Source organism: Diabrotica virgifera, chromosome 5 (assembly GCF_917563875.1).
Source record: "Diabrotica virgifera virgifera chromosome 5, PGI_DIABVI_V3a".
Classification (NCBI taxonomy): domain Eukaryota; kingdom Metazoa; phylum Arthropoda; class Insecta; order Coleoptera; family Chrysomelidae; genus Diabrotica; species Diabrotica virgifera.
Genome location: NC_065447.1, coordinates 155,601,809 through 155,628,354, shown reverse-complemented (window position 1 = coordinate 155,628,354; position 26,546 = coordinate 155,601,809). Strand labels below are relative to the sequence as shown.

At 33.0% G+C, this 26,546-nt stretch overlaps 1 protein-coding gene across 3 annotated transcripts in view; it reads right to left on the bottom strand.

The window, feature by feature from the left end:
* Positions 1–11,649: 11,649 nt before the first annotated feature.
* LOC126884521 (zinc finger protein 235-like) overlaps positions 11,650–26,546 on the bottom strand; it is a 54,600-nt gene continuing 39,703 nt past the window's right edge. For all 3 annotated transcript variants that reach the window (XM_050650463.1, XM_050650464.1, XM_050650465.1), the window contains exon 3: positions 11,650–15,102. In XM_050650463.1, coding sequence (XP_050506420.1) covers positions 13,766–15,082 — 1,317 coding nt within the window. In that variant the 5' untranslated portion in view covers positions 15,083–15,102 and the 3' untranslated portion in view covers positions 11,650–13,765. The remainder of the gene's footprint in view (positions 15,103–26,546) is intronic.

The following is a 26,546-nucleotide window of genomic DNA, read 5'->3' as shown; positions in this document are numbered from 1 at the left end:
CATTCTAATGATGGTGGTAGTGTGTCTTCTATTTCTATATGGAAAATTTGAATACCAAGGTTTTGTAGGAAAGAAGTCTTGAATTGTTTTGTATTGCGAAGTCTTCTTCTGGACTAAAGATTTCCATTTTTCTTGGTACTCTTTTGTAATTTTTCCTCTGATGACTGATAGGGCATCCTGGGAATTCAGTTGTACTTCCATGGGTACATTCAGGTCTCTTCCTATTTTTGCCAGTATGTCAGCCTGGGTGTTACCAAATATATTAGAGTGTCCAGGTATCCAGGAAAGGAGAATTTTGGTACCATTCTCATTGGCTGAAGATATAAGTTTCTTTGTTTTTAGGGCCCTTATATCTGCTGAAGCAGATATGTTACATGTTTTAATATTGGTTATTGCATTGAGCGAATCAGAAAATATTATAGCTTTCTTTAGATGTTTTGTAGTTGCGACTTCCACCGCTTGATGTATTGCTACACTCTCTGCTTTGCTTATGCTTAGAGCTCCAGGAAGTCTTGAGGAGAAATTATATTCAATACTTGGGATGCATATCCCAAAACCTACCCTTTCTTTGTTTTTTGAGGCATCAGTATATATAAAGGTATGGTCTTTCCCATATTGTTCAGTAGTCATAAGAAATTTTTCTTTAATCATCGGGTCATATTTTTTGATATTACAATTTAGAATTGGAAGTGGATTCATTAGTGTATCATAGTCTAATTCATAGCATGGAAAATTTGGGCTTTTGTATATTTTTTTAAAATATGGAAAAAAATATTCTAATGCCGAAACCAAGTATGGTACATTATGCCTTGTATAAAAATTAGGTTTGTTTATAAGTCTTTTACGTATTTCAATTAGGAGTAATATTATGGGATGATTCTCAATAATGATGATTTTACTTAAAAATTTAGAGGCTAACAATAATCTTCTATGTTCTAGGTCCATTTAGGCAGACTCTGCCAAGATTGCCAAATTTGGTGTAGACTTCATGCACCCCAAACATATCTTAAGTCCCTCAAAAAAGACTGCATTGAGTTTGTTGTTGCATTTTTGTGATATTGGGTTGAATAGGAAGGAACCATAATCGAGGTGAGATCTGATCAAGGCATTAAAAACCATTAGGAGTGTTCGTGGGTCAGCTCCCCACCAGACTCTACATATTGCACGTAGGATGTTAATATTTTTCTTTGCCTTGAGTATAATATTGTCAACATGTAAGTCCCATGATAGATGCTTATGGAAAATTATGCCTAGAAATTTCACTTCATTTTTTAGAGGAATGGCTGTGTTGTTGATTTTGATTTCTGTTAGATTATCTCTTCGCCTACCCTTTGTGAACCATACAGCTTCACATTTGTCTTTGGATAAGGACAAGTCATGTTCTGCAAGCCAGTGTAATGTGTTTTCCAATTCTTTGTTTATTTTACTTACCATGCTTTGGATATCATATCCCTTAATATACAAAACCAAGTCGTCTGCATATCCACATATTTTAACTTCATTATTGCTAATACAAAACAATTCTGCTATATAAATATTAAACAAAATGGTACTTAAGGGAGAACCTTGAGGTAGCCCCTTAGTTGCCATGAAAGGTCCCAAAAAGTCACCATCATTAGATCTTGAATATAAAAGTCTGTTCTGTAAAATTTTGAACACAATATTATTTATTGCAGATGGAATATTTCGAAGTTTTAGTTTGCTATAAAGTTTGTATATATTGACATTATCATATGCTGCTTTGATATCAAGAAAGATGGCCAAAACCGATTGGGAGGATTCAAAGGCTTCCACAATTGTGGAATGAATGAGGGTCAAGTTGTCAGCAGTGCCTCTTCCTTTTCTAAAACCTGTCTGATGGTTGGTGAATGAACAGTTATGTTCTAAGGACCAATCTAGGCGATTCTTGATTAATATTTCTAATGTTTTAAGCACACATGAGGATAAAACTATTGGTCTGAAACTACTGGCCAAGAGTGGATTTTTGTGTGGCTTTAAGATATTTATAACATTATGGTTTTTCCAATCTTCAGGCAGGTTGTCACCATTTAGACAATTATTGTAGATATTCAACAGAAAATGTTTAGCTTGTAGTGGTAGATGTTTTATCATAAGGTAAGGAATGTCGTCCATACCTGGTGCCGATTTTTTTTATTATTTACAGCATTGTTAAGTTCCCAGATTGTAAAAGGGGAAACTTGCTCGTTTATATCGTCAAGCTCAAAATTTGGATCAATAAAAACTGCAGACATGTTCTGTAGAATTTCTGTTTTAATGTTATCTGCGGGGTTATGAAATGTCTGGCCATAATTTTTGTTATTTGAGAATTTTTTAACTTTATTCCAGACATAGGTAGTGTTAGATTCCTTATTTAATGATTCACAGAAGTTTATGAATTTATTTCTTTTTTTAATTCTGAGGTTTCGTTTAGTTTGGGCGATTATACGTTTAGCGTTTATATAGTTCTCTAAGGAAACAGATTGTTTAAAGTTTTGAATTGCCTGTTTGCGGCTTTTAATCCAAAGTGAACATTCTTCATCCCACCACGGATTTGAAGGTTTACCCTGTGTTCTACAGTTTTTATAGGGAATTGAGTTATCTGCTACTTGATTAACTACCTCCAAAAACTCATTGTAATTAGAGTTTACCGGTAAATCAAGCATTCCTGTTATCATCCCAGTGTGGAATGTATACCAGTCTGCTCTTTTAATATTTCTCATTTTGTATGTTTGTGTATAGATGCTATCATTTTTGTTAAACTCACAGTTGTTTATTATGACAAAGGTGGGGAAATGGTTGCTATTTCCACAATCTTGTATGACACCCCAAGTAGAACATAGAGCCATATTATTACTTGCTATGGCTAGATCTACAGCGCTAAGATTATTATTAGGAGGTTGAAACAATGTTGCTGACCCATCATTTAGGATAATTAATTCTTTATCAAAAATAAAATCATAAATATTTTTTCCTCCCTTATTGGTAGGACATTTATCCCATAGGGGATGGTGAGAGTTCAGATCACCTAGTATAATTAAGTTTTCTGTAGGTATGTTTTCTATTGTTGAGGTCAAGAAAGGAAGAGTTATGGCATTATTTGTATTGGAGTAAATGTTTATTATGTATAAGTTACCAATTTTTGTTGTTATGTATTGGATTTGGTCTGAGTTGTACTTCTGAATTGTAGAAAAAATAATAGATTTCTTGATACAAGTAGCTACTCCACCATATCCGTCATCTCTGTCCTGTCTGACAACATTATAATACTTCAAAGAAAAATTAAAATCTTGTTTAAGCCAAGTTTCATTAATAGCAATTATGTCAGGGTCTTCTTTGAAAATTAAGTTCGTTATGTTTTCCCTGTTTGATTTAATACTTCTAATATTCCACTGAATAATTTTTAATTTCTTTTTTGAATTCATGATTATGTGATTTGATATATGTTTAATTAATTAAAATCAGAATCAGATTTATCCTCTTGGTCCATATAGGACTCTACGTTTAATCGGGAAAATAAATGGTTTTTAAGTAAATTTAAGTTTTCTGATGATGTATTACTAATAAAATTTAGGCATGAGTTTAAAAAGTCATTTGAAGAAAAGGTATCAATATTTTGAAAGTTTTGCGATGCACTGGATTGCCAGGCTTGATTGGAGTTTTGTGATAAATTAGCTGAGGTTCTTGATTTGAAAGGTTCTGAACGAGAAAATGAGCTAGTGGGGGAAGAGGTTGGCTTTTCTGGTCTTAATTGCTGTGTATATGTACTCTTTTCATTTGGTTGCTTATCTTGACGTTTTTGCACGACTCTCCGTTTGTTGTCGGAGTTCAGAACCACCTGTTGAAAGGAACGTTTTACTGTAGATGATCTAAAATTGTTTGTTCTTCGTTGCGATGGTTCTATGGTGTTAGAATTATTTGTACTGGTAGTTGGAGTATTTTCTAATGGCCTGCTGGTATTTTTAAAATTTGGAAAATCTCTCGGGTTATAAATAAATTTATTATTTGAGATGTATGATTTTGGAATGGCTTCACTTGCCTCAAAAAATGTCAAATTTTCATACGCCATCAGTTCTTTAATATTCTTTTGCCTTGTATATTCTGGGCAGCTCTTGTCAATAGATTTGTGAGAGTCCTTGCAGTAAAAACATTTTGTCATGCATACGTCTTCATGTTTGTTTTCCTCGCAATTAAAACATCTTTCTTTCCCTTTACAGTTTGTTTTTGTGTGGCCAAATCTAAGACAGTTATAGCATTGTGTCACTGGGGCAATATATGTGTCCACTAGTCTTGGTATGCCACAAAAAAACACAGTTTTGGGCATAAGAACGCCTCGAAATGTAAATAGTGTCGTACCTGTGGGTTCATAAGAAGTTACTCCATCTTTAATTACTCTTCTATTTAATCTTTTTATATGTAAAATTTCAATGTCATTTCCTGTATCGCAACACCGAAGAAGTTCTTTTTCATCAATATCTGTATCAATCTGTCTGACGATACCTTTGCAGGTTACGAAGTTAAAAGGTATATATATCTTGTATCCCTGATTTAGAAGTTGAGTGTTCTTAAGTAGCATGTTAGCCGAGTGAAAATTGGCAAATTCAACTGAAACTCTATTGAGCCCTTTACTATCTATTTTTTTAACGTCATTAAGTTTGAGGTTGAATATATCTCGAGCTATTTTAATTGTATTGAATGTGCCAATTTTTATATTCGGTATATTTGTAGATTCAAGATATACTACAAAAGGTCCATGATCTTTTTCGGAGTATGTATTAACCTTTTTTTCTTCCTGAGAATTATTGTCGGAAGTCTGATTTTGATTTTTTTCGGAATTATTAGTCATTGCAATTTTAGCCGGAGAAGAAGTATCAGGATAAGGGGGGACTGAGCCCCCCTTTTCCTCACTCATTGTAAGAAAAAACCAGTCAATGAAGTATTAATAACTAGAAAGCAAAAAGAAATAAAAAGAGCAAGCAAAATAGCATAAAAGAAAGCCGCTTGAAAAAAAATATAAGCAAAAATGCTCAACTTACCTATATGCAAACACTTAAGCAACAACACCGGCGGTTGTTAGCTAGGTTAAGACCCTAAACTAGTGGCAAACTTTAACTGCTGCAAAACAGAAACTGTTCACACCTCGAAAGCGTAATGTCTAGTTTAGAAATATTAAATTTTTGGAAAATATTTCTTAAATTTAAAATACGCGGTCTGACGTTTGGTATTTTTTTGTCAAAAATGTTTTGTTCCAAAAATCTAACAAATTATTTCATCTATCTGACAATAGCTAAATTAAAACAGAGTGACAAATATAAAATTCATTGAATAAGTGCGTCACTTGGAAACAAGTTGCTGGCTGCGTTCCGTACCTAATGTAATACCAAACATTCACAAAGCTTACAGATATATCAGAATTTCCATCTGTAGAAATTCTTCTGTCTGTACCACCCCTTCAAAGAGAATTCAGGCATGCTACACGAGTCAGAGAAGAAGAAGAATTTTAGACTCAGGTATGAGGAATCTTCGACCAATAACAGTTTCTCAGCTACAACCTAGAGATGTTTTGGACCGCCTCCAGTGGGCTCAAGAACACATACAGCTCTCCCAACAGTTTTGGAATTTTGCGCTTTTTAGACGAGACCAGAATCAGTTTAAGGCTATGGGTACATAATTCGCAAATATTTTACCTGTATCCCTACTTTATCTGTCTTTACACGGCAAATTACGTGTAGTAAAATTCACACTGGTATGGATATGTAAACATTACTAGAATGTCATTCTACTTGAAAATGTCATCATTAATTTAAAGAGATGGCTTTTGAATGTTCTTGGATAACTGTTATTTTTATAATTGCAAATTATTAATTAATAAATGTGATAATTTTTTCACTAACTATGTATTCAGTGATTGTAATAATTTATTTGAACAACAAAAACTAATACTCAATCGAGAAAAGAGGAAAAGTGATTTTTTAAATAATATATTGTTATGGAACGCTTACAATTTTGAACATCTTTAACAACAAAATACTTGGATCACAGAATATATTATTCTGATGTATTCTCTGCTTGGATCTTCCACAAATAATACACAATAAATAACTTTTAATTAAGTTCACGTATTAAATCAATTATTTATCAAATACACAATCATATATTTATCAAATATATTTATCAAAAATATATTTATCAAATACAAATCAATTATTTATCAATAATATTTAATCAATATTTCAAAATATTCCCAATGCAATGTCAAATATTTAAAATTGTCACTGATTGTCAGTGTCTGACTGACAATATATGCTGACAATATTATATTCGGCTGAGTGCGTTGTAAGACAAAGATAGATTTGGAAAATATTGCCACGTCATTGTGTTCATTTTTTCGAATCCTGAAAAAACCAATAAATATTTTTGAAAAATTTAAACGCAGAATGAAAGACTAAATTATTACCGAGGGTCGAAAGTCCCTTAGAATACATAAAAAGTTTATTTTGAATGAGATATTTGAAATTAAAAATCACACTAAATTTTCTCTTAGTTGTTCATCCCTGTAACTTATTAAAATAAACATTATAGAAGTTCTCAGGGACTTTCGGCCCTCGCTAATAACGTAATCTTTCATTCTGCGTTTAAAATTTTTCAAAAATACGTATTAGTTTTCTCACGATTCGAAAAAAATGAATCCCCATTTGAATAGCATTGCAGCCGAAAATACGTACCGATCCTCTTAAATAGTGATAACCGGCGAATTCGTTGGTTATCACTATTTAAACAGATTCTGGTCTCGTCTGAAAAAAGCACAAAATTCCAAATCAGTTGGGGAAGCTCTATGTGTTCTTGAGCCCACTGGAGGCGGTCCAAAACATGTCTAGGTTGTAGCTGAAGAACTCTTATTGGTCGACGACTCCTCAAACCTGAGTCTAAAATTCTTCTTCTTATTGTAGCCAACGATACTCTGACTCCTGTAGCTTGCCTGAATTCTCTTTGGAGGGCTGGTACATAGAAGAATACCTACGGATGAAAATTCTAATATATCTATTCTGTCGATCATTGGTAACTCGGGGTCTACCAGACCGAGCTCTATTCCGTATCGAGTTTGTCTCCAGAAACCTATTTCATATCCGTGAGACATCACTCTGAGAAACACCCACTCTTTCCTCCACGTACCGCTGTGAATGGCCTTCTTCAACTAAATCGATAATTCTTATACGGTCCAACTCAGAAATTAAAGTACGATTCATTTTTAATCGCGTTTTCAAAAATTTCACCAAAATAAATTTTTCAAATGTTTACACCTTGGCAAAAACAGGCCAATTAAATGGGTAATCAAATAAAATAAAAAACCAAAAATGGTATATTTTTTATAAAAAAAAAAGACCCATTAAATGTGTGATAAAGATACGGATTTACAAAAACGTAAACATCGTGAATACGAGGGGTGATGCATAACTTTTGAAACTATGTGTATTATCAACGCAATTCATATTCTGTTCAGAAAGGAGTGTCCACTGTTACAACCGTTCACAATTTGTACCAGTGACAGTAGTAGATTCGTGGCAGATCTCTCTGGTCCTTTTTTAGCCACCGAAAACGAAGCAACTATTATGAGAAAAATAATGGATGATCCAGTTGGTATAAGAACTATCATGAAGGAAGGTGATATTTTCATGAAATAAAAGTTTCAGATTTTTGTAAATCGGTGATTAACTCATTTGAAAAAGATGTTTTACCAAAATATTTTGGAGTAAAAAGTATTAAGAGGGTCACGTATAATTTAGATTACGTGCTTAAAATGTGGGAAAAAATATCAAAAAGAGCTTTCGTTGTACATATTTTGAGAATGTTTTGGTTTGAAAATGGCAAACCTGATCATGTCAGTAGAAATAATAAACAAAATATCAAGAATCGTTTTTATTGACATGCAATTTATGTGCAAAAATAAGGGTAGGGGGAGACATCAAAAAAGTGTTTTTTTTTTTCGAATTGTGAGGAATTTCCGGCGGGACGAAAATGGCAAATCTAACGCTGCCATTCAAAAGAACGAAAAAAAAAATACACGAAAATATAATTATTTCGAAGACTGCCAAAAATTACTTACATACCTAACATAAAATATTTTGGAAAAATTTTTAAAAAATTTCTGGGCTCAATTTTAATCCAAAAAATCTGAAAATATCAATATGTTTTAGGTCCTAATAATATATATTCATGATATTTTTCAGATGTTTTAAAGCAAAAAATCGCTCAGTAAACGCTAAAAATATGAGGGGCAAACACTAAAAAATGAGGTTTTTCGAATTTTAAGGAATTACCGAAGAGAAAATGGAAAATCTAACCCCGTCACTCAAAAGAATGGAAAAATACACTAAAAATAATTATTTGGCAGCTATAGTATTTTTACTACAAAAACGTTATTACGTAGGTCAAAATTTTTGACGTAAGAGAACTGTCAAAACATTAGAATGTGACTTTTCATTATTGCTATGTTTATTATAAACACGGCAATAATGAAAAGTCACATTCTAATGTTTTGACAGTTCTCTTACGTCAAAAATTTTGACCTACGTAATAACGTTTTTGTAGTAAAAATACTATAGCCAAAAATTACCTACATAACCTAAATTTTTTTTTGAAAAATTAAAAAAAAATTTCTGATCTCAATTTTGACCCAAAAAATTTGAAAAAAATCAGTATGTTTTTGGGCATAACAATACAGGGTGATTGATTAGTAGGGTAAAGCTCAATAGCTCCGCTATAGTAATAGATAACTGATATTTGAGCTTCACATTACAAAATTAGTTAGAATGTTACAGGGTGTTCGATAACACAGTGGCAGACCTAACTTATGTTTTTTTTTAAATGGAACACCCTATATTTTATTTTATATTCGAAATCCTGTTAACTTCTCGATCACAAAAATGTAAAGGTTTGTAAAGTTATACAGGGTATTTACAAAGTTCCTGTATAAATAAAAATAAGCACAACAGCAATGGTCCATTGCTGTTGTGCCATATGCTGTTGTGTTGTGGTATTAATGCCATATTTTTTTATTTATTGTCAAAATTTTTAAGAATTATTGATATTGTTAATTTTCTTTATATCAAATACAGGGTGACTCAAAACGCAAGTACATTATTTTCTCAGTAATGTTAAATGGAACACCCTGTATTATATATATATATATATATATATATATATATATATATATATATATATATATATATATATATATATATATAATATATATATATATATATATATATATATATATATATATATATATATATATATATATATATATATCATTATTGAAAAGTATCATTAACGTACTTTAATTTTTATATAACATTCCCTATGCCCAAATTTATTAGTTTTCGAGATATTTTTCGATATATTTTAAATAAAAATAATTTATTAGTAATACATTTTACAAACAAAAGCACAACCACTACAGGCAACATTTTTGAAACAATTAAAAACTATCGTTTTATGTAAATGCAACAAATAAACAAAGAAAATTAGTAATAAATTTTACAAAAAAACACACAAACACAAAATACAATATTTTGTGAAGACAATGAATGTGTCGCCGGGGGGGGGGTATAACGGCCTCCTTAATTCAGATGGACTTACCCAAGTTTTTTTATGTATTTTGACCCGTAGAACACGAATTTTTTGGGTAACAGTTCATCCGGATGTCGGTAAGATTGTTATAAACAAAGAACTGGAGGAATTACATAACAACGATTTCTCGCAAAACAAAACATATTTTTGTATTTTTTGGGTCATTCTAAGTAAATAATGTCCTTACAAGTTTTTTCGTAGGATGCATAGTTTTCGAGATAAACGCGGTTGAACTTTAAAAAAATCGAAAAATTGCAATTTTTGAACCCGAATAACTTTTGATTAAAAAAAAATAGCAATTCTGCTTACCGTATTTGAAAGTTCAAGTTAAATTATATCGGTTTTGATTATTTGTATTGCTAAAAATTAATTTTTTTACTGTTAATCAAAGCTATGGATACATAGTGTTTGAGTGCTGTTTTCAATGATCTCCCATTTAAAATCGAACGAGTAGGTAGAGCAGGTACAAGTGCAAGCGAGGCTATTTCTACGTAGCATGCGTTAAAACGCATGTATTTCCACGAGAAACACTATGTGTTTATAGCTTAATTTAACAATAAAAAAATAAATTTTTAGCAATGCAAGTAATTAAAACCGATATAATTTGGCTTGAACTTTCAAATACGGTAAGGAGAATTGCTATTTTCTTTTTTAATCAAAAGTTATTCGGGTTCAAAAATTGCAATTTTTCGATTTTTTTAAAGTTCAACCGCGTTTACCTCGAAAACTATGCATCCTACGAAAAAACTTGTAAGAACATTATTTACTTAGAATGACCCAAAAAATACAAAAATATGTTTTGTTTTGCGAGAAATCGCTGTTATGTAATTCCTCAAGTGCTTTGTTTATAACAAACTTATCGACATCCGGATCAACTGTTACCCAAAAAATTCGTGTTCTACGGGTCAAAATACACAAGAAAACTTGGGTAAGTCCACCTGAATAAAGGAGGCCGTTATAGCCCCCTGGCGACAGGACTATAAACACTACTTTTGTATGTAAATGTAACAATGTAACAAACAAAGAACGAAACATAATTTATCAGTAATACATTTTGCAAAAAAACATGTTTGAAAAAATTAGAAGCTACTTTTAATAAAATATTTTTAATATTTAATTACATAAGGTGTTCAAAATTATCTCCTAACACATTTATGTACGCCTAAAAACGATCATTGAATGAGCTACTTACTCTACGGAGCATTTGTAAATTAACACATCGAAATACACTTTGTATTCTATTTTTCATCTCATCCCTTGTTGTTGGAGGTATTTTATAAACTTCATTATTAACGTAACCCCAAAACAATCAGTGCAGTTTATTAAATTCTGGTGATTTGGGTGGCCACGCTACTGGTCCATTGAAAAATGAAAATATCTCGAAAACTAATAAATTTAGACATAGGGAATGTTATCTAAAAATTAAAGTACGGTAATGGTACTTTTCAATAGTGATATAAAATACAGGGCGTTCCATTTAAAATTACTGAGAAAATAATGTACTTGCGTTTTGACTCACCCTGTATTTGATATAAAGAAAATTAGCAATACCGACCATTCTTGAAAATTTTGACAATACGTTAAAAAATATGGCATTAATAAACCATTGTTGTTTTGCTTATTTTTATTTATACAGGGAGTTGAACTTGTTACGATTTTCATATAAAATTGGTTATAACTCTGTAAATACCCTGTATAACATAACAAACCTTTATATTTTTGTCATGGAGAAGTTAACAGGATTTCGAATTTGAAATAAAATATAGGGTGTTCCATTTAAAAAAAAACATAAGTTTGGTGTGCCACTGTGTTATCGAACACCCTGCAACATTCTAACTAATTTTGTAATGTGAAATTCAAAGGTGGCTAAAATTTTTGTTATTAACTTTTATTGCTATCTATTACTATAGCGGAGCTATTGAGCTTTACCCTACTAATCAATCACCCTGTATATAGTTATAATTTCTTTCAGATTTTTTAAAGCAAAGGATCGCTTAGGAAACGCTAAAAATATGAGGAAGAACACTAAGAAAATGGGTTTTTCGAATTTTGAGGAATTTCCGGCAAGAAAATGGAAAATCCAACCCCGCCTTTCACAAAAAAAAGTAAGGAAATACACTAAAAATAATTATTTCGCAGCTAGCCAAAAATTACCTACATAACCTAAAATTTTTTTTTGAAATATTCAAAAAAATTTTTTGAGCTCAATTTTGATTCAAAAATTCTCAAAAAAAAATCAGTATGTTTTTGGGCATAACAATGTATGGTCATAATTTTTTTCAGATTTTTGAAAGCAAAGGATCGCTCAGTAAACGCTAAAATATGAGGGGGGAACACTAAAAAAATGGGTTTTTTCGAATTTTGTGGAATTTCCGGCGATAAAATGGCAAATATATTTCCGCCATTTAAAAGAGTGGAGAAAAGTACACTATAAACAATTATTTCTCAGCTAGCCAAAAATTATTTACATAACCTAAAAAAATTTTGAAAATTCCAAAAAATTTCCTGAGCTCAATTTTGATCCAAAAGATCTGAAAAAAATCATTATGTATTTGGGCATAACAATGTACATAGAAAATTTTTTTTACAGTTTTTAAAGTAATGGATCGCTCAAAAAAATATTTTCGAAAAAACACATTTTTGTGACAGGGGACACGTGGGGCAACATATCGAGCTAAAAATTTGGTTATGGGGTTTTTTAAATATGTACTTTCGATTGCCCTATCCCAAGTAAGAATCCAGCCAAGTGCAGATTTTACCATCTTATCCCGCTATAGCCTTTGCCGTTAATTTAACGTAATCATCACGTAACTGGGCTCAGTTACTTTGTACAGTTCCCGGTCTGTTTGCCGGGAACCATTTTTTATAACCAAGTTCCCACCCACCCCACCTATTATTTGCAAAAACAGATTTAAACGTGTGAAATCAAATATGCGCAGAATTTTATGAGGCATACAATGATCGGATTTGCAGTGCCGTGCAGATTTCATTAGGCAAATTTTGTAAAATTTTGATTTTATAATTTTTGATATTCAATTATGCCCATACAACTACGAACATAATTTCCAGGCGTTCTTTATATAGATATGGCCGAGAGCCATTCTTATTGTGACACCCGGTACATACTTTCAAATTATTTGCTGTAGTGAACTAAGCAAGGTCAGGTGGGGTAAGTGTATAGCAAAATATTAAAAGTTAGAATATTTACATACCGCATTTTGAGACCAAGTAAGATTTGGAGCTAATATTTTAATATAATATTTTAATATGTATTACCTACAACTGCTTCATTTTATAACTTTCCACAGCAATGGAGAAAGTGTATCTATGATTTATTTTTTAGCCATGAATCAATAGAAATGGAATCTGGGTAAGTGTGTACTTTAAAAGTGCACACAAAAAAGTTTTAAAAGCGCAAACAAAAGTTTTAAAATACAACACAGAATGCCCATGGTATCATACTTGATTTTAAATGGCACGTCTCACATGAAATGCTCACTTAACGTTAGGTTCAGACAGAATGACACTTTTCTAGTTAAATAAAAGCAAGGCGAATCTTGGTTTCAGTTGACTTGTAAGCATTTGTATTCTTCTTTAACGAATCATAGATGACGACACTAGTATATAACCATATTAAAATACATTTTGACTTTAAACACTTACCCCGAAAACACACTTTCCCACCTGACCTTACTTAAAACAAATCTCACACTTGTGAGGTTTTTCCCCAGTGTGCACTCTCAAATTTTGTGATGAGCTTAACAAAAACTAAAACATACAACATATGGCGTTAAAAGCTTGACAACAACGACTGTTAAACTCAGTGCACATGAACTTAAAACTAAACAGTATAACATATCGAACATATTACATAAAGTATAAAAATATTTCTAAGCCTTACAGTTTAAATCTTAATAGTAAATCTACTTTTTCCAACAAAATATCTTTTTAAAGTCTAAACCCCACTAAATTGCGTAACACTTTCAGCCAATATCAGATATTTGTTTCATGGGACCATTTATACAGTCATTGGAAAATTGTTGAAATGTAAACACGGTAGCCGTGTCGGCGGCGCCTAATTGAAAACAGTGTGAACACGGTAGCCGTGTCGGAGGACTTGAAAATGTTAAAACAAACGTTAAGATTTTTCTTTAGAGTGCACTCTTAAATGTGCTTTCAAATTATGTCGCTCACGAAATTCCTCCAAACAAATGTCACATTCATGAAGTTTCTCCCTAGCGTGTATTTTCAAATGATATTTTAAAGTACTTGTATGGGAAAATTGCTTAAAACAAATCTCACACTTGTGAGGTTTTTCCCCAGTGTGCACTCTCAAATGTATTTTCAAACTACTCGCTTGAGTAAGTTGCTTAAAACAAATGTTACACTTGTAAGCTTTTTCTTTAGTGTGAATAATCCTGTGTTTATTTAAATCGTTTCTATGAGCAAACTGTTTAAAACAAATTCCACACTTGTGCGGTTTTTCTCCAGTGTGCAGTCTCAAATGTGCTTTCAAATTACTCGCTTGAGTAAATTGCTTAAAACAAATGTTACACTTGTAAGCTTTTTCTCTAGTGTGAATATTCATGTGTCTAGTTAAATCGCTTGCTGTAGTGAACTGCTTAAAACAAATTTCACACTTGTAAGGTGTTTCCCCAGTATGTATTCTCAAATGTGTTTTCAAACTATATGCTTGACTAAATTGCTTAAAACAAATGTAACACTTGTGAGGTTTTTCTCCAGTGTGCACTCTCAAATGTACTGTCAAACTACTTGCGTTAATAAACTGCTTATAACAAATTTCACACTTATGAGATTTTTCTCCAGTGTGCACTCTCAAATGTATTGTCAAATTACTTGCGTTAATAAACTGCTTAGAACAAATTTCACACTTGAGAGGTTTTTTTTCAGTGTGCACTCTCAAATGTGTTTTCAAAGAACCTGCTTGACTAAATTGCTTAAAACAAATTTCACACTTGTGAGGTTTTTCTCCAGTGTGCACTCTCAAATGTGTTTTCAAATTACTTGCTTGAGTAAGTTGCTTAAAACAAATGTTACACTTGTAAGCTTTTTCTTTAGTGTGAATATTCCTGTGTTTATTTAAATCGGTTCTATGAGCAAACTGTTTAAAACAAATTCCACACTTGTGCGGTTTTTCTCCAGTGTGCTTTCTCAAATGCGTTTTCAAATATTTTGTTGTACTAAACTGTTTTAAACAAATCTCACACTTGTGAGGTTTTTCTCCAGTGTGCACTCTCAAATGTATTGTCAAACTACTTGCGTTAATAAACTGCTTAAAACAAATTTCACACGTGTGAGATTTTTTTCCAATGTGTGTTCTCAAACGTTTCTCCACAACTTTCATATTTTTATGTACCGTTTTGCCTTCAGCATGTGGATTCATGTAATTTTCTTCGTGTAACGAATGTTCATTTAGTTCCTCCATAACTTTCATCTTGTTCTCTTGGAGATAATCTAAAAATTAAACTGACTATAATGCCAATTGGAGTACAAGGAAAAATGGGTGCTACTATAGTATGCGGTCTACCTTAAAGGTGCGATCTACCTGAAGTATATGCACAAAATAATGAAATGCAAGGGAACTCTTGTAGAAAAAAATATTTATTCACAAATAATAAAAATTTAGAGCAAAATAAATGTAAAATGAAAGAAAAGTAAAACTACCGGCTATTTTATTTGAAAAGGAGGGTTGATATTTACGCATACCCTGGCAAAAGATTACGGTGTAATTTGTATAATAGTAAAGAAACTAAATTTGCGTTAAGTTTATTGTATATTCCTAAATAAAAGCATATAGTAGTAGTATAAATATTTATTAGTAGTTAGAGTTAGCGATAAACATTTATCCACAAGGAGTAATAAACATTTTTCCACAAGGAAAAGGTATATTTATTTAGGGCCGGTATTTCAATAGCTACTTAAGCTTTTGCTTATCTAAGCCTGTGTCAAAAGTAAAGGAAAAGCTTAAGGTGGGTGCCGTATTTCCATCATTCCCTTAACTAAACTGATGCTCAGCTGTAAATTAATTGGTTTGGTACCTCTGAATACGTCAAAATGTCAGAACTAACTGTTCTGAGGTAAAAACCACTACTGTTGACATTTAATTTTATCTTGTCATCTGTATCAATGTCATTTACTTCACTTAATTTTGTGTAATTACCTACATGGTACATGAATGTGTTGTTAGTTTATTGTCTATATTTTCTCTGGTTGGGTGGTTCGCCAAAATAAGCGGCATATTGTGTAACTCGCTTTTTTCTTAAGTCCTTTACATACTGTGTTTCAAATTATGTTTCCAAAGTTAAGTTATACAATAGATGAATGTACGCCACTTAACATTAATTTAAAAAAAAAAGTATTTTTACAAGCATTTTATGCAATTTTAATGTCAAAATATCAACTCCGAGGCTGTAACCCAGCTGGTTTTTTGATCTGTTTTATAGTATTACACACTGAAAAGTTACAAAAATGCAGATTATTTTATCAATAATTAATTAAAAACCCAATGTAATTTAAAACTGTCAAATTAATAACTTTCATTTTTAAAATTAAACCATATAAATCTACTACTAAAAACTGTAACCAACTTTGTGCATCAACACCGAGGCTTCATGAAAATATATGAAAATTTAGGCCAAACTGCACTATACTGTATGGCAGGCAGCTTGACAAGAGAGGAACGCTTCAGTCTAACCCAAATTGTGGAAGAAAGTGGACGAACATGATATCGTTAAGCAATAGAAAATTTTTCAATGTCAATATTTTTTTAAACAGTCAACACCGAAGCTTTCGTAAAAACTTAATTTTGCTAATTTTTTTAATATTTTTTTCTTTTAAGTATGCGCTATAAAGTTTTTTTGACACCTCGTGAATAAAACAGAATTATTTTTAATATTTGTAGAAAGTAGAATTAAAAATGTATGAAATCATCAACACCGGAGCCATCAACTCCGAGGCTCAATCTTGCCTGTGAGTTGACGAACGTGCCTCGGAGTTGTTGAAAGTGTGTGAGTGGTCATTCTTAAACTAAAAAATACAATTTAAATTTAGTCTGATATAGGAAAAGGGTTACTGGGTAAGCTCTCAAGATGTTTCGGTCGGTTTGGTGATATTATCTTCTTTTTTAGAAAATGGCTCGTATACACTGGAGCACTGGAGTACGACGGAAAAATGAAGGCGAAAATCCCCAAAATCGTTAAATAAAGATTTTATGAAAGAAAGTAATATTTTATGAAGCTATGCTTATTTCTGTAAGAATATACAATTTTGGGTAGTCTTCTCTAATGTTGATAAAAGAGACATCTGTCTATGTAGGCACATTATGTGAAAACATGGAGCTCATGTGTGGAAGCGGATAACAAAGCATTATGTTGTGCAGAAAAGACAGAAGAATGTATAGAAAGGAAATGCCAAGATTGTGTTCAAAATCAGATTAGATTTTTGAAGTTTAACGGAGAAGACACGGCTACATATTGGAAAGTTTTTTCAACACGAAGGCCGGTCTAAATCAACTTCGACGCAATTGATATTTTACCTATTTTTCATGTTTTTCTGTAGTACTTTATATCAAAATAAAAGTGTTTTGTATAGTTTTATTACATACCAATTTTTATTTCATTGTTACGATCATAAATTTCAATTAACAGAGAATTGGACACTTAGTCAACTCCGAAGTCACAACATTTCCGTTTTTCGGAAAATATTTAAAAATGATCTCTGCTGGTATCATGGGAAAGTTGAATAGCTCATTTTATAAAAAATATTTAAAAATGAACTAATTCTAAACCATGTTTTAAATTAAATTTCTCTACCTCGAAATTGCCGTCTATTTTGGCGAATCACCCGGTTATTTTTTTATTGTTATTTTGCATAAGCAATAGATTCGTCTTTGTAATTTTGTTTATTGGATATATTCCTTAAAATGTCAAATTGGAATGTATGTAAGTTTATTTTTGTAAAATAAATATTGCCTACCAAGCATTGTAAAAATAAACAATTTTCATGTGCATACACCTTCCAAAAGTAGTAAGAATTTTAATAATCGTTATTACGATTAATAAATTAATAGATTAATAGATTATTATTTAATAATCTAATAATAACGTTATTACTCAAAAGTTGGTTATCAAAATAACTCTATAATTAATAATCTATAGAAATAACCTCAAAAAACAGAAAACAAATTTTAAGCGAAGGCTTAAACCAACTCCCGCGCGAACTTAAAATTATATGGTTTAAGCCTAGGCTTAAGCCTCAAATTGAAGTGGAAATACAGGCAGCTAAGCTTAAGCAAAGGCTTAAAGTAAGCTTTGGCTTAAGTGAGGTTGGAAATACCGGCCCTATATATCTCTTAAAAGGCCCACAAATATCACAACATAACGTTCTCGCTCCGTAAAAAGAGCATCATTAGTTTTACAAGAACATGCTAAGCCACCCAAAAATTTACCAGTTGCCTTTCACCCCTTGTAATGACCTATTTACTACTTAGCAACCCACGTACCACGTGTGGGAGTCATATGTTGCCGTAAGGCCATATCCATAGCGACTATATCCATCCTTTGGATTTCTTCTTCTTCTCGTTGTCCTTATGCCCTATAAGAGCGTCGGACTTTGGTATCACCTATCCATCTTTTACCCATTTCTTCCACGCCTTCCGGTCTCCTGCCATTTCCTTCATCTGTTGCACTGTTTTCCCTCTATTTGTCCCGATTTCCTCGATTTGTTCCATCCACCCCTTTCTAGGTCTGCCCCTTCTTCTTTTCCCCTGTCTTTTGGCATCTGTCACCATCTTTACTAGTCTGTTCTCGTTCATCCTAGTTATATGTCCAAACCAATTTAGTTTTCTTTTTTCAATTTTTTTCTCTATTGGTTTCTGACTTAGCACGTTTCTGATGTTTTCGTTCCTTTCTCTGTCCATCTTCGTCTTTCCAGCTATTTTTCTCAGCTGCTTCATTTCTGCTGCATTTATGGCACTTTCATGTCTTTTATTTGTGACCCATGTCTCGCTTGCATATAGAAGAGTTGGTACTGTGATTGTATTATATACATGCATTTTTGTTTCCTGGCTGATTTCCCTTTTTCCCAGTATCGTATTATTAATGGCATAGTATATTTTCGTAGCTTTCTTTGTCCTATTTGCAATTTCTAGGTCTAGCTTTCCGTCATTCGATATTATCGTGCCCAGGTACTCGTAGGCCGTCACCCTCTCAAATTCTTGTCCTTTACAGAGCACTCGTGTTTCGCCTTCAATTTCCTGCTCCTGCTGACCTATTTTCATCGTCTTGCATTTGCTGATGTTTATTTCTAATTTCATTTTCTCTATTTCCTCAGTCCATATATCAATTAATCGCTGCATTTTTCTCGGGTTGTCTGCTAGGAGAACGACGTCGTCAGCATACAGTAATCCTTCTATCATAACTGGTGTTAGGTGCGTGTAGCCTATTATTGTTTTTAAGTGGTTTGTTCTTCTTTTTACATTTTTAAATAATTTGTCCATAATTATGACGAATAGTAGTGGGCTTAGGCTATCTCCCTGTTTTATCCCTTGTTCATCCTAAATTCTAGTGATCTGCTACCTCCCATTTGCACTTTTCCCACCACTCTGCTGTACGTACTTTTAATTATCTCTAATACTTTCCTCGGTATTCCCAGCTCCTCTACAGTATTCCACAATACTTTCCGGTCTACTGAGTCGAACGCTGCTTTAAGGTCTATGAAGGTCATATATATGTTTGTTCCCCGATCATTATTTTTTTCTATTATATTTCGTAATATGCTTATGTTGTCAACTGTTTGCCTTTTGGCTCTGAATGCTGTTTGTTCGTCTTCCAGTTTTCCTTCTACCTCTGTTCTTAATCTTCTTTCTATTATTCTCGTATAGAGCTTGAACACTACTGATGAGAGGCATATATCTCTATAGTTTCCACAGGTGGATTCTTCTCCTTTCTTGTGAATTGGGATCAGTAAGTTTTCTTCCCACTCTCTCGGCATTTTGTTTGTTCTCCATGCTTCTCTCATTATTTCCAGCAACCACTTCTTTCCTTCTTTCCCTGTCCATTTTATCATTTCGGGATCAATTTTATCTGCTCCGCTCGCTTTTCCTATTTTTATTCTACTTATCGCTTCTTCCATTTCTTCTGTACTTATTTCTTCCATTTGGTTTTCGTCTGCTGCTGTCTGTTCTATGGTTCCCTCTGTCTCTATTTCTTCACTTTCCTCGCCCATATATTTCTCTTCATAATACTCTCTCCACACCTCTAGTATCTCTGTTGTATTTGTCTTTAGTTTGTTGTGTTTGTCTTTTACTCGTCTGAGTTCTTTTCTTTTCTTTCCTCTTAGACTCCTTACTTTATTCCAGAAGCATCTGTTGTTATCTCTGTAATTTTGGTTTAGTGATTCACCGAACTTCTTCCAACTCTCTTTTTTTTCTTTTCTTACTAGTTCTTTCACTATGTTTCTGTGTTTTTGGTATTCTTTTTTATCTTGTTCCTCTCTTGTACTATTGTATTTTTTCCATGCCTTTTTCTTTTTCCTCACTTCTTTCTGTATATCTGCATTCCACCATTCCGTTTTTTTTGTTTAATTTTCTGACTGTTATATTTCCGCATATCTCTTGTGCCTTCTTCATTATTACTTCTTTAAATTTTTTCCATTTTTCCTCCATATCCATTTCTATTTTCTTTCTCTCCTCCATTTTGAACTCCTTATCAGTTTCTTCTTGATAGCTCCTTTTCTTTTGTTCATCTTTTAGCTTTTTTATTGCTATTCTGCTGTATTCTATCTGTTCTTGGTGTACCGGTTTTCGCCATGTCATCTCTGCCATTACCAGTCTGTGATGAGTTCCGATCTCTGCTCTCTGTTCTGTCCAGACTTGTTTTATATTTTGTTTCATTTCTTGCGTGTAGACTACGTAATCTACTATACTTTTTGCATCTCTGCCTTCTGCTACAAATGTATACTTATCTTGTAGTACTTGCTGTGTAAATGAGTTTCTTATTAATAGGTCGTTTGTCTGGCAGAATCTGATCATTTTAATTCCGTTTCTGTTTAGTATCTCTTCACCATGTCTTCCCATGCAACCAAGTCCTTTGTTTTCATCTTTCCCTATCCTTGCGTTCCAATCACCCATTATTACTATTCTTTCACATTTTTCTCTTATCTCATCTAGGGTATTCTGTAGTTCATTGTAGAAAACTTCCATTTTTTCTTCTTCTGTTCCTTCTGTTGGTGCATATATTTGCACTATGTACCATTCCTCTTCCATTTCTATTTTTATGTACATTATTCTCGACGATATCGGTTTGAAATCTGATATTATTTTTTCTATTGTCTCTGTGACTACTATGCCTACTCCTTCTTTTGCTCTAAGTTCTTTGTCTACCCCGGAGTAATACATCGTACATTTTCTGATATATTTTCTTTTCCTCTTCCACATTTCTTTGTTTCGCTTATACCTATTATTTGCATTTTAAATTCTTCCATTTCTTGCACTAGTTCGCATTCCTTTCCTCTAAGTGATGTTAAATTCCATGTACCAATTTTCAAGTTGTTATTTTCGTTTATTCTTGTCTTTGCGTCTCGTCCTTGTTTCATTTCCATGTCAATCGTGCTAGCTGTTTTTTCAATGTCCTTTTTCTTTTGTCCATGTTCTTGTTTATTTTCCTTTCCTTCTATATGTTTTTCTTTATCCAAATTCCATTCCGTTGTCTTTGCGTTGTCGTCATCATCTTTACTATCCCTCGTTTGTTGTTTCCTTAGTTTTTTGGAACAGATTTCTCTATTTTTTCGTTTACTCTATTCCATCTCCACTCCTCCCCATTTATTGTAACTTTATTGTAGCCTATTTTTACTTCTTTTCCCTTTTCTTTTTCGTCTTTAGCTAGTTCTCGCAGCTGTTTTTGTATTTTCCTCTCTTGTTTCGTCAAGTCGTTGTTTAGGAAGATTTTTTGATTTCTTATATTTTTTAGTTTATATTTGTTTTCCATGACTGTTTGCTTGTCTTCACAATTATATAGTTGGATGAGATAGTGGGATTCTCCTATTTTTATTAAATTTCTGATGTTTATTTCTAGCTGTAGATTTTTTTGTAAAAAGTTCTCCGTGGCTATTTTGAGGTCTGTTTGATTTTTTGTATCAATATTCAGGCCGCTTACAACAATATTATTTTTCCTTTTTTCTTTTTCTATCCATTCCATATTCTGTTTTATTTGTGTTAATTCTGCTTTTATATCTTCATTTTCTTTTCTGAGTTCCTCGTTCTCTTCTTTTAACTTTTTCATTTCCATTGCATATGATTTTTGGTCTTCTCTTATTAATTTCATCTCATCTTTTATTTCTGCTTTCATCTCTTGCATCAAATATAGTATTTTCTCGAGTTTTTCATCGCTTGTTTTGGTAGGTGTTTGATACGTTTTCTTACTGTTTTGAAATATCTCGAAGTTTTCAGCAGGTCTTTTCTTGTTCTGATCATCTGGATAGTCGTCTGATCTCATGGTTTTCTCGAGAAATCCCTTGCGGATCTTGGGCAATATTGGGCGTCTCAGGGAAAACCAGCCGAGAAGCTACTCAGTCCACCCCCCGACCAGTCACCTAAGCTACCCTTCTATATACCCGTCTCTACTCCCTTCGTTTAACAAATTTTATTATCTTTGGTGAAAATATTTCGGTTAAACTTTTCTGATGCCGCCTCTGTCTTCTAAAACTAAATTTAAATTTTCAACTATCAAAAGCTCTGTTATCTGTTTCTTGTTCCTTATCACTTAATTTAGGTAATTAGCAAAAAAGTTTATGGACAATGATAGCCAAGCTTTGTCTAGTTTTGAATTTTAGTAATTTATATTAAAATTGGCATGCAAATAACTTACAGTTTTTGATGCCTTTTCGTCCACTGATGCACTACACTTATGTTTACACTATTAAAATATTTCCAAGTTTCAAATTTTTAATTTTATTATTAAAACCTATCTTTTGTCATGAGCTGCTATCACACCGTGTTTGTTAGCTTCTTGCCAGGACCGGAATCCCCCTTTGGATTTCATATATTTATTTATGTAAGACATTTAATCTATTTTTAAAAGGTTTTAACCTTTGTATTTTTGGGTCGCTTAGCATGTAACATTGATGATGCTCTTTTTACAGAGCGAAAACGTTTTGTTGTGATATTTATGGCCGTTTGAAGGGTATTTTTTAAATAAATATACCTTTTACCAAGAAAAATGTTTTTCATTAAATTTACTAATAAATATTTCACCTACAAAGGTGTCTTTCATTATTGGGTGTAAACCCTCTTCTGAGAAAAGATTATGGTGATTAAGATTAGTCTCACATGTATACCTACAAAAAGAATCTTCATAAAGTAAATGAAACATAAAAGTGAATATTTTAATTTTACAAATTAATACTTGTATCAATTTACTATTTTAGTTGGGAACACGTCGCAAAATGGCTTATTCAAAACTAAAATAGCAAATTGATACCAATGACAAATTAAATTATTATTATACAGATTTAGCCATACGGCTCACACTCCCTCTAAAAAGGGAAAATTTACTCATTCCAGATACCTACGGTATCAAAAGCATTTGAGCACTGGTGGGACTCTTTCCATGTTCTCGAGCCCTAGGTGACTTGGCATGCTGGAGTGTCTCCCAAAAATGTTCGTACACATCTGGTCGTCGAGAGTAGTCTGCATTTTCTTATAAAGAAGTTAATTCAGACCAGCATTTTTATGTTATCGAGGAGGTTCTTCGGAATGAGTCCAGTAGTAGGGACTATAATAGGTATTGCCTGGGTACTTTGCATTTTCCATTGTCTTCGTATTTGAATTTCCAGATCTCTGTACTTGATCTTTTCAGTAAACTAAGTAAAGTATTTTTTTAAAATTAAAATAATAATTCTTATGCGCGTGCGTGTGGTGTGTAAAAAGATGGCTTGGAAGCGAGTCCGTTGGCCACGGATTTTTATTGATTTTTTTAACCGTTATCTATTAGTTTAGCTATACTCATACCTGTTTCATTTAAATGATAATATTTATGACTTTCAAATAGTTAATCTGCAATTTAATTTTTTCCGCTTTATGGAAACTTAGTAAAGGGTGATTCATTTGGAGGTACCTTTTTCAAAAAGAAAAAACAATGAAAAAAATTAATTTTATTTGAAAATCTAGGTGGATTTCCGTGACTGCGGTTATGATGGTTCATTTTGAAGTTCTAATTATCGATAACATGTGCGAGCATTTCGTTTAATATCAGACCAATGACTCGATTAATATTGGTCTCCAATGCCTCAATCCTAGCCAGTTTATTCATATAGATTTTGGACTTTAGGTAGTCCCAAAGGAGAAAGTCTAGAGGTATGATGTCACAGGATGTAGGCGGCCAATACACTGGTCCGAAGCGTGAAATACAATGTTCACCGAATGGTTCTCGCAGATAAGCCATGCTTTCACAGGCTGTATAGCAAGTAGCGCCATCTTGTTGGAAACGAATATCGTCGAGACCACGAGCTTCAATTTTAGGCATCATTTAGACGCTTAAAATGATGCGATAACGGTCTCCATTCACAGTAGTATTCTGGCTTTCACAGGCTGTATAGCAAGTAGCGCCATCTTGTTGGAAACGAATATCGTCGAGACCACTAGCTTCAATTTTAGGCATCATTTAGTCGCTTAAAATGGTGCGATAACGGTCTCCATTCACAGGAACATTCTGGTCGGCCTATTTTAAAGAAATAAGGACCGACGATTTCACCGGCCCATAAACCACTGTTTCAAAATGTTATGAAAACTGCAGGAAATATGAAAACTGAGTTGTAAAAAAATAGAATTTAAAAATTATGTTTCCACAAGCTTTGCACAATATCGCTTACCTGGAAATCGGTGATGTTTAGGATATGGTAAACTTGTAGATCCAATGGGTGACTCAATTCTGGACTTCTTCGATGGAATTCGCGATGCACGTGGAACGCGGGACGGTACCGTCAAGATCACGAAAGGGAGTACCTTTTTCGTTGAAAGCTTGAAGCGAAAATCACAGTAGTGGTACCTTGTCCTTAAAGTACTTAACGCATGTCCAGTTTTATACATGCGTACCGAAAGCGATAAGCTTTGAGCTTGTGGATAATTTTAAAAATTGACATTAAGAAGGTTATTCCGCGTCATTTTACAGGGGGCATACCAAAATAACTAAATATAATTAAATTGTCTAAAGCTTATTCTACCCGAAAATAAATAAATAGTAGAATCATAGCAATATTAAAATAAAGAAATAAGGATTCCCGAACATTCACCCCGCCAAAACGAATGTTTTCAAAGTAAGAGAGAAAGAAAAAAAAATAAAACTAAAGTTAAACTCAATTAAACTTAATTAAACAAAAGGCAGTTACATTGCCTAATTGCCTGGAAGAGGACAAATCTTGACCACCGGTCGTTTCATCGTGCCGCGAGAAGTTTTGACTTCGACAACGCGAATTACATCATCCTGTCCCGGAAATACGTTAACAATACGACCAAGTTCCCATTGCAAAGGAGCTTGCTGCTCATTCTTAATAACTACCAGATCTCCTTTAGAAACCGGAGGAGACTGTTTAGTCCACTTGTGTCTTTGTTGAAGAGTGTTAATATACTCTAAAGACCAACGTTTCCAGAAATCGCTTTGGATACGTTGCAGTAGCTGCCAACGACTTAGTTTGTTAAGACTTAAATGCTCTAAATTGGGTTCAGGAATCGGATTATTTAACGATTCGAAAATCAGAAAATGTCCAGGCGTAAGTGGCTGCAGATCATTAGGATCTGAGCTAATGGGACACAAGGGACGAGAATTTAGAATAGCCTCGACTTGTGTTAGAACTGTATAGAATTCTTCAAAGGTTAAAATTTGATTTCCCATAACTCGGTAAAAATATGATTTAAATGACTTGACGCCAGCCTCGGCCAATCCATTCAAATGCGGAGAAGCGGGAGGATTAAAATTCCAAGAAATGTCTAATGTTTGTGCTGTAATTTGAGCAAGTTCTATTAATTGATTATTAGCACCCTTAAAATTAGTGCCCTGATCACTTACAATATGATTGCACCTACCCCTTCGGGCAATGAAACGTCTAAAAGCTGCTAAGAATGACTCTGAACTAAGATCAGATGTGGCCTCCAAATGAATGGCCTTAGTAGCGGTACAAACAAATAAACAGACATAACCCTTAAAAGTTTTTGCTCCTCTGTGTTTGCTCATCAAAAGCGAAAATGGACCAGCGAAATCAATGCAAACTGATGAGAATGCCTTTAACTGAGAAACGCGGAACGAGGGTAAATCAGCCATATACGGATTATATGACTTGGGTTTAGAACGAAAACATGTAATACATCTAGATAAACATTTATAAATTGCTGCTTTAGGGGATAAGATCCAATATTGTTGAAGCAACAAGTATTGCAAAGTCTTTAAACCAGGATGAAAATATGAGCTGTGAACTGATTCTATTATCAATTCTGTCAGTCTGTGTGTTTTGGGCAAAAGGATAGGATGTTTAATGTCATAACTAAAAGAAGATCTTTTAAGCCGACCACCCACTCTAAGTAAACCATCTGGGTCCACAAATGGGGCCAATTTACGAAAAGGTTTTGACAGTAACTGATTTTGATTAATCTTAAGAAAAATATCAGAAAAAACATCCAGCTGAACATATCGAATGATCGGTATAAGTGAAGAATTTATTTCCTGAGGAGTAAGGATTTTGTTTTCGTTGAGTCTTTGTTTAGACCTAGAATTTTTTATAAACCTTATAACATAAGCTAAAATTCTTTGAATTTTAAGCAAAGAAGACAATCGGTTAAGTAAATTAAATAGAAAATTGTCACTATTAACTGTCACCGCAAGTGCAACTTGTTTTTCCTCCTTTTGGATCTC